At 49.8% G+C, this 9,388-nt stretch overlaps 1 protein-coding gene across 1 annotated transcript in view; it reads right to left on the bottom strand.

The window, feature by feature from the left end:
* Window positions 1–9,388, bottom strand: part of prr36b (proline rich 36b) — a 26,110-nt gene that overhangs the window by 3,970 nt on the left and 12,752 nt on the right. Inside the window, exons 2-5 of the mRNA XM_020623078.1 lie at window positions 7,340–8,052; window positions 6,998–7,052; window positions 780–1,003; window positions 1–333 (exon numbers count right to left, since the gene is read on the bottom strand). Coding sequence (XP_020478734.1) covers window positions 1–333; window positions 780–1,003; window positions 6,998–7,052; window positions 7,340–7,949 — 1,222 coding nt within the window. The 5' untranslated portion in view covers window positions 7,950–8,052. The remainder of the gene's footprint in view (window positions 334–779; window positions 1,004–6,997; window positions 7,053–7,339; window positions 8,053–9,388) is intronic.

Raw genomic sequence — 9,388 nt, 5'->3', positions numbered from 1 at the left:
GTTCAGCAGCAGCTTTAGGGGCACGTTTCACAGGAGTTGGGGTGCTGCTGCTGCCCACAGCCTTCTTGGGGCTGGAAGCCTTAGTTGCAGCCGTTTTAGAGCTGGGCGTCTTGGAAACATCCTTGGACAGGGTGGGCTTGCTCTCCTGTGTTTTGGAGCGGGTGGGTGTCTTTGCGTCTGCAGCCTTCGGAGCACTGGGCTTTTTGGTAGTGACTTCTGACTTTGAGGCTGGTTTGGGGGTCTCAGGTTTTGCTGACTTTGCTGTAGATGATGGGCGGGAAAGGGGAGACTCTGCAGGCTTTTTGGCTGCTGGGGTGGCAGGTTTGCCAACATCTGGGGGGAAACAGGTCACAAGGAATGGTTAAACACTGTTATAACAAAGCTAACATAGAGCAAGATCAAATAATTAAGCTTTCTGCAACGAGTCCTCTCGGAAATCTCTCCTTACATCTTAAGGGCGGGGCGACAAACACACAAGGGAAAGATGTACGTGAAGGAAGCATGAATGCAGTTAAGTGAACTGGGATTTGTCCTGTGTGACACTGTCAAAAGAACAAGCATGTATGTACTGACTGTGAGAGCTCCAGTGGCTGTTAGCTCTGTGTCCTCCTGTTCTGGCTAAACTGGACATTGTGGGCAGTGGTCCTCATGTCGACTACCAGGCCACATCTTCTACAACGCCCCTCGATCCTCTGTTGCATGTCTAACTGTGTCGTTGCCCTTGTAATGGACCCGACTTCAACTAGAATAATTTGAAATATGCAAAATTTAGTTCGTACCTTTTTTCACTGGAGTTGAGTTTCTAGAGATTTGTGATGCTGGAGGTTTGCCAGCAGAGGGGGTGGTGGAGGTGGTCTTGGAGGTGGCAGGCTTGGCAGTGGTGGAGGGGGTTTTAGGGGTCGCAGGTTTGGATGTAGCTGTGGAGCTCTTGGTCGTGTTGGTAGTGGGGGGCCGGGTTGAGCCTGTGGCCGGACGAGGAGGCGCCGCCGTGCCGGATGTAGGCCTGAAGAAAGAAGGGTGAAAAGGGTTAGTAGACACACTACAGCACAGAGATGCTGCTAAAGGTCTCATCCACTCTCCAACATGTCTGTGTCCGCAATGAAGATTAACTGAAGCATGTGAGTCATTTGCAGCTCAGGGCAAACATCAGGCCCCCCGCAGCCCTGTGATGTACGTCTCTCTCAGTCACGGGGGGATGCCGGAGGGTACCCTAAAAACAGTACAGACACGAGCAATGTCTGCATGTAGGAAAGGCTCCAACCCAAACAGCCTCTCATTGCTGTGGATTTAGTACAAGTCCAGTGAACAAGTTCAGACAAGGAACCAACCACTGATGACCACCTTCTCAAACATCCAAAGACGGACACGCACACCTCATTCTAGTGGAATATGAGCAACTACAAATGTGAAAAAGTTGCTGGGCCAGCCTGTACCCACAAGGGGACGACACTTGGGGCATTATGCATCAGCCTGCCTGGCCCAGATTCTGACTTCTATGTCAGATCTGGGCAAAGCAGCCTGCATCTCATCGTCCTGACAAGGCTGTGGTGTGCAATCTCCTGGGCCTCGCTGCTCTAACTGCCTGTTTCTAAATAAAGAGGTCATACAGGCAGAAAGAGAACAGGCAACGTGAGGGAGGTAGAGGGACCGCGTTCATCTTTTATACTGAAAGAAGAACAAAAATAACTTCTCCAAATCCCCCAGTTGGAGCCGTGCACAGTCGCTGTGTGAGGGGGCAGTGAGCTAGTGCTGCTCACAACCTGGCGAATGTAGTGGAACACGGCTGGTAACATGAAATACGATTAAAGCCAGGGAGCAGCACAACACAAGTGTGTGCATGTCAGACGTTCATACAAGCTTCAGCAGTTGATCCAAATCACTTAGAAGTCGTTTTGGGGTGTTGAAAGGTGAGATTGTCAGACCATGTCTATGCAGTTTTACAATCAGAAAGTCCTTCTGTGCCACAGAGTCATGTATCTGTGCTGGGAGGAGACTCAGAACACACTGCCAAGGACGCTGGTGAGTGAATGTGCTGGTGTTGTCAAAGATAAACAAAGTCTCAGTTTAACTGGTCTGAGTAAATACACTTCTCCTAATATCCTCCACTGCAAAGCGCTGTATCCGAAGCTTAGACGGAGAAACAGCAGGTGAGACGTTTAGATTTTTAGCCTAAATCTGTGAATAGTGAACGAGGTGAAATGAGAATAAGTGTCTGAATCTGTGTGTGAAGAACGTGAAGGAACGGAGAACGGAAGGCCAGAGATGAAGCTCGCTGAGGCCATATTCAGAGACAGAAGTCACAATAATCTACCTGACAAAAGGAAAATGGATCATCCTTAAAGGCAGGCGTGCTGCACAGAGCACTGGAAACGAACCAGGCCACTGAGAAAGAACAAGATCACACAAGAGAGAGAGGGAGATGGAAAAGGGAGGGTGGATCTCATCCAGCCGAGCACACGTTATCTTATATCAGTGTCTTATCAAAGACGTCAGTGTGCAGCTGAAAACCTATTACAGTATTTAAAAGACAGTGATGGAGCCGTTGTGTATTCTGAGACTGTAAGTTGTTTAAAGAAACAGGCCAATGATTTGCTGTCTGTGTTACGTTGCACAAACCCCATCCAGAAACTAACAGTGTGGCGTCCTCACGGTAATGTGCGAGTTCAGACCCTGGTTCACCAGCTATTAGCCCCCCCCGTGCACTGAGAGCAGGTTTCCTTCTCAGGAAACACAGGAGGCCATCTGTTTCCAACAAACAGCTCTGGATGGGGTTTGTGTAACATCAACACCAAATCATCAAGCTCATCCTTTCACCATGGTGAAAATGCCTGAGTACAATGATGCTTCAGTTCACTCTCAAACCCTCCGTCAGCTGAACGACAGAGGAGACTGTGAGGGCTCCTGTCATCTTGAGATGATGCCACTTCGCGCCTACATTTAACTCAGTGGGGAGTTTGTTTCAAAGGAAGAACTGAGTTCATTGTTGCCATCTGACCAGAGGCCTTCCACAGCCAAACAACACTATAAATTGAGGTTAAAGCAAATGTGGAACAGAAACCCCGACATGCAGCAGAGCTGAAAAATCTGATGACGGTGACGACCGGTTGCTGCAGGCGCACTGAGCCGCACATCTAACCACCGCAAGTTGGCCTCAGTCGCCCGAGGATCACTGACAGCAGCTTAGATTTACTGCAGCTGAGAAGAGAGAGCAGTGTGTAAAACATGGCTGCCTGCTGGTGCTGCTTTGTTTCCATACAACAGGAGTTAGGCCTTTATTTATACAAGGAGATGCACCATGAAAGGGGACAAATGGAAAGGCAGGAGCTTAGCAAGCATAAGGACCTGCCTCTTCTCAGGACAAGCATCACGTTAAAGACATGTTGTGCTAATTAAACACCAGAAATATAAACCGTCCTGATTACACTGGCCTCCATCCACCCCAGGAAGCATCGAGTCCATTGTTGTTCTTCCTGTGTCAAGGTATCCTTATGGGACAGTGGGAACCAGTTGGGCCTCGGTGTGGGAGCCCCAGGCCGCAGCATGGACGCCAGGGCTCTGCGTTCAATAATGTACATGTGATCCTCAGGTAACAGAACAAAATAAAGAAAAGCTCCTAGTGAAGAGTATAGCATGTATTAGATGATATGGGAGAAAAGATGCAAATGTTCACAGTGAAGCTCTCAGATTTATTTTGTCCAAATCCTCAGAAGAGAAGACACCTCCACAGACTGTAGGACGCAGTGGAAAGGTCAGTCCAGCGCTAACCGCTAGCATGGTTCATTAAATCTACATCAGTCACATGCTATGGAGGAGATTAGTCTTTATCAGAAGATATATGATGTTCAATATGTGGTTCTGCACAGAGAACACACTACTTTCCACCAAGCGTTTCCTTCAGGGCTTGTCACATCTACCACACGTCTGTCCCTCCTCTCCACCCCCCCCACTGGCTCCTGCCTGATACATCCATTTAGTAATTGCCTCTGCGGCTGCACCCTGATGAGATCATTGCAGGATCACAGAGTCATCGACCACACCCACAGCACAATGGAGGATTTACAGCCTGCATGACACGTCGCCTGCTTAGACGGGGACTGGGCACAGAGCCGGACCACTGCTCCCAGCACTCAGCAGCGCTGGGCCATTACAGCAGCAGCAATCTGTTCGATCATGAAGAGGGCTGCCTTCAATAAAAACGTATCATCCCTGAGGGACCATCCATGAGCGAAACAGCAGGACTAATGAGGGAACATGATGGAAAACCAGCTGATCAACCACAGTGAGCTCGTTCCTGCTCTGCCCTCTGATGTACAGAAAGGCAGCACCTCCTGTTCCACAAAGAGACACCTCTGACCCTCGCTGCCTACCTACCTACCTGCCTGCCTCCCTCACACACACACACACACACACACACACACACACACACATCTCTAGCAGCAGCAACAGGAACTCAGCAGGGACTTCTTTATCCATGCAGCTTCCACACTCCACTGCCACCATTTTTGTTTTAATTTCCCTCTTCCATAGACCATGGCGCAGGTAGAAGAAAGTGTCTCAATGGCACGTGTGCACGTACCACGTGCTCAGCAAGCCGGTGTGTGCCTCCCTTCCCCTGTTTACTACCATACTGAGTAATACACCTGGAAATGAGAACATGCTCTGCATTCTAATCACATGCTGCTCCGAGGAAAGCGCCTACATCAGGGCGACAGCTGAAAGGACAAACTACACCACAGTGACCGACGGAGCCTGGTTAGCCAGGCATCAGAAGACTCTGGGAAGTCACAATGGGACTTGGTCCCAGAGTCTGGCATTCTGTGAATAAAAAGATCAATCACTGACCAGCTGGTTAATCAGTTACTTGGAGGTTTCCTGTCCGTAGTCACCACCTGTATGTGCGCACACTGCGGCTCACAGTGTTCTGTTGTGTTTGGCAGTTTGCATGCCACATACCAGTCCCTAATTATCAATGACTGGGCAGTAAATCATCTTTGCAGCTGCCCAACAAACCACAGACTGGCTCAAAAACTGGTTGGTGTTCATGCACACATGCTGATGTCAGCATGCAGTACATCTCAGTGCACGAAGACATGTCTAAACAACCTGGAATTTCTATTTTCTCCATTTGCTCACCAACTGTTTGTCATGAGCTGCATGCTGTTGACAGTCAGCTTCAAACAGCAGGTGCACACACACACACACACACACACACTTCATAAAGAACAAGTGTGCCAGTGTAAGCAAAATAAACAAAGCCAAAGAGTGAGCTGAAAGAAAGAAAGAGCCGCTGGCAGCAACAACTGGGAACTTAGCTGAACCTGAACAGGAACAAAACACTGGCCTGAAGTTGGACTGACGTCACTTAGCTGCCCTGCATTTGCATGACAAGTGGAACCTGCTGCAGCTGGAATTGAACCGATTGAGCCACAGACAAGTAAACTGATAGACACACTGTGTGTGTGTGTGTGTGTGTGTGTGTGTGTGTGTGTGTGAGTGACAGCAACAAAAACAGGGTGTGTCTGGTGTGTGTCGTGCTCTCGGCCTCTGTGCTACAGGGCTGAAGTCAGAAATAGGCAAATTAAAGCAGAAATAAATGTTCCTGTCAGAGCACATCATGTACAAACATTGACGTGCGCGCGCACACACACACACACACACACACTTAAGATATGCCTACAGGGGTACATGGTGCTGTCAGACGAGCTAATCATCAGTAATGGTTATACGTCTCACATGGGGATTCATATGTAGGTCTACTTCTCTGGGCTTCACTTCTACTGTATGAGACACACAATACTACAACTTGGATACACACATTGTCTGAGCTTAACCTGATTACAACAGCAGCCTGGGCTGGATTTCAGCTCGCTCTATTGATAAATTCAACCGCGTTACCTTCTCACTGGTCTTTAAGTTGCAGCTGCATCCATTTCGACTCCAGCTGGTGTTTAACACCACTGTGAATAACGCAGCGTGTTGTCACTGCCCAGTGAATAACGCAGCGTGTTGTCACTGCCCAGTGAATAACGCAGCGTGTTGTCATTGCCCAGTGAATAACGCAGTGTGTTGTCACTGCCCAGTGAACACAACAGGGATGTTACTGGATGTGTTTCCATACACATTTTCAATAGAAAGTCACTTTCAGCTTTTCCCGTTTAGGGGTCGCCACAGCGAATCGTCACACCGATGACTCGCGTGTTGACATTTGGCACGCGTTTTACGGCGAATGCCCTTCCTGACGCAACCCTGATTCGAACCCGGACCGCAGTGGCGAGACCGCTGTGCCTTAACCACTAGCCTACCAGGGATGACACATTTTCAATCTGTGTATTAAAAACAGAGCGTAAAAAATTAACCTATGCTTAAAGGAAGAAGGAGGCTGCTGTTCTAACAAACCAGAGGAAGACACTGATGGAAAAGCCCCAAAGGCTCAATCTGATCACGACCCTCACAAACGCCACCTCTGTGGTGAAGTCACTTCAGGAACCAGCACTATGCACAGTGCGGCTCAGGTGAGGAGCATGTGTTGGTCTGACTGCACACAACAGACACAACACGTGCTGGGGGACAGAAACACAAAACTACAGCAACAAAACCTCTGACTTCACTCCTTCATCTGCTCCTCCTCCTCCTCCTCTGTCTGGAGGCGACCCACTCCCAGGCATGTTTTATTAATGACGCTATGCTGCTGTAGCGAAGCCCTGCGAGGCCTTCCTCTATGGCGTGTTCTGACACTGGCTGGTTGCTGGCCTACACCTCCATCTGGATGACTGCTGTCCCTCATTCCACCTGGGTGATTTTTCTTTGAACCCTGAGTTAAGTGACACCCTCTGAACCAGCTGCTCTTCACTTGGCACCGAGGAGCGTTATAATGCTCGTCCCTCACAGTCCCCGTCTGATCACAGTGGGCTGCCTGTGCCGTCTACAGACACAGAGAGGGCCTCTTTCAGACTCCAGCACAGGTGAGACCTCAGCTCTACACAGATGTCACACCTACCTGGTTGTCTTGGAAACACTGGGCTTGGATGAAGCTGCAGAGGCAGGTTTTGGAGCTGAAGGAGAGGAGGGAGAAGAAAGTTAGGAAAGATGTGAAGGACAAGAAGAACAGCATTAGTAACATATTTCACAGGTACAGGTTGGGCCGATACAGCTTTGCTACAGATGGTAAATGCACATCTGGATGAGCAGCAGCCACTCTGGCCTGTTTAATGTGCATGAACACTCCTCGTTAGAGCAGCGCTATCAGTTCATGCTGGACCTGCTGTGCATGTAGCTGTCTCAGACCATTTTCAGCTACACTAATCTCAGCTTTCTGTCTTGTGCTGACATTTCCACCAACCTGAGGGCTTCTTCACAGCAGCTGCAGTGGTGCTGGGTTTGATGCCGTTAGCAGCTGTGGACGGTGGCGTCTTGACTGCTGTTTTTGTGGTTGTTGTCTTTGTGCCGTTGGTGGCAGGAGTAGGCCCCGTGGCTTTCTTCTCACCCACTTTGGTCTTGGAGGACAGCCCTGCTGGTTTTTTGGCAGCAGCGGAGGTTGGGGTGCTCTTTTTGTCCGGAGTAGGTGTGCTCTTCCTAGCCACTCCGTTGGCTTGAGGCTTAGACACACCATTTGATAGGCGGCTCTGGGATGTGTTGGAGCGTGAGCCAGGTGTGGTCTTGGCTGGGCTGGTGTTTCTAGGTTTCAACCTGGCTGTGGCCTTGGTGATGGTCTTGGCTTTGGCCTCTCCTGAGGTCTTGTTGCTGGTCTTGGCAGCTGGGGTTTTCTTGGCCTGTTCTGGCTGGGGCGCCACCTGGCCTGGCTCCCCTGCAGGCTGCTGTGGCATCATCTCCTCTGGACTGGCTGCCTGGTCGGGCTCCTGTCCCACAGCCGGTGCTGCCTCGTTTCCAGGATTGGATTCCAATGTTTCCATTGGCTCCAGTGCTGCTGTGGCAACCCCATCTGGCTTCATCTCCCCTTGAGTGGTAATGGTCTGTCTCTGCAGGGCACAGCTGATTCAAGACTCACTGGATGGCCACAGGTCTACAGACTTTCTGGAGGCAACAAGTTCTGTTCTGGAGAGAGATGGGAAGATGTACAGCACAGTACAGTTAGTCAACAGCAAGGCCAGACATGAAAAGCATTTTGACATGCCTCACATCAGGACACAGAGCCCAAGGAATGTTATTTAGCCCAGGGGTCGACGGTTTACAGCTTTAGCATCACAAACAGAAATATTTCATACAAGAGCTAGCAGGCATATTGACTGTGTATAGAAAAAGAACAGGATGTACCACGATACTGTATTGGACTGAACTGCTGCATAAACCCAAGACATTCCTGAAGTCGACAGAGGATTGTAGACAGCAAGACAAAGGCTGACGCAGACCTGGTGTGTCCACAGCAGTGTGAACAGACCAGATGTCCTCAGACCTGATCTGGGCCACCTGCCTATGTGCTCCTAGACCTGATTCCTCTCCGACCTCTATCTGTGCGAGCGCCGTCAGAACGGTCAGACCAGAATCCATGTGGTCGTTTTAATGTCTCCTCCTCTGCACATAATATTAATATGCATATGGACAAGAAAAGCAATGAAAGCCCAGTAGGGATGAATGTTTAAAGGGCGTGTTGGATAAGTGGGTCAAGATGTACAATCAACCCAAAGGCAGTTGGATTGCTGTGTCACAAACAGACGTATAAGGCCTGATAAACTGCAACCATCTCCACTACGAGCTGTCATACATCAAGGTTAGATGCTCCTGTCAAATGGAAGGACAACGAACAGGGACAGGTTTGTTTTTACAAATCGGAGCAGCAGAAGGGCAGTGGGGGGGGGCAGCAGGAAGCTGGCCTGGTGAAGTTTACAAACTGAGCAAGGAGCCGCCTGTGCAGGAGGTGAAGTGCTGACAAACTGAGGCAGCGCAGAGGAAGAGGCTTGGCCGGTGGAGCATGGGAACAGAGAGCAAAGCTGGGAGAGACTGACTGGGAAAAACAAGTCATAAAATGAGCTCATCATTGGCTGATGTTCGCTGAGCAGACTTTAAAATCCAGACAACAGTAGTCATCCTAGTTTCCACTGAGCTAAATGTGCACACATGCTCACTAGTGTCCTATTTCCAAAAGAGAACAGACATCATCTTTATGCCGCCAGCTTCCTGGAAACAACTTCCGCACACTTCCTCGGCTTTCTTTCCCTCTTCGGTCATCCCTTCCTCATCGTCTAAACTAAGCCTTGCATATCAAAATGGCCTCCTTTCATTTTCCACAGATCCTCCCTTTCTTCCAAACCCTCCCCAGTTTCTTTCCTCCCCCACGGCTCCCACTCTGCTTCCATCCCCGTGTCCTCTGTTTGCCTTTGCACAGATGGCCGGAGCAGCAGCTGAGCAGGGCCGGGGGGGGGGGGGGGGGGCG

Source organism: Monopterus albus, unplaced genomic scaffold, assembly GCF_001952655.1.
Source record: "Monopterus albus unplaced genomic scaffold, M_albus_1.0 scaffold292.1, whole genome shotgun sequence".
NCBI classification, from domain to species: domain Eukaryota; kingdom Metazoa; phylum Chordata; class Actinopteri; order Synbranchiformes; family Synbranchidae; genus Monopterus; species Monopterus albus.
The sequence above is the reverse complement of the archived record's forward strand: the minus strand, read 5'-3'. Positions and strand labels throughout refer to the sequence as shown.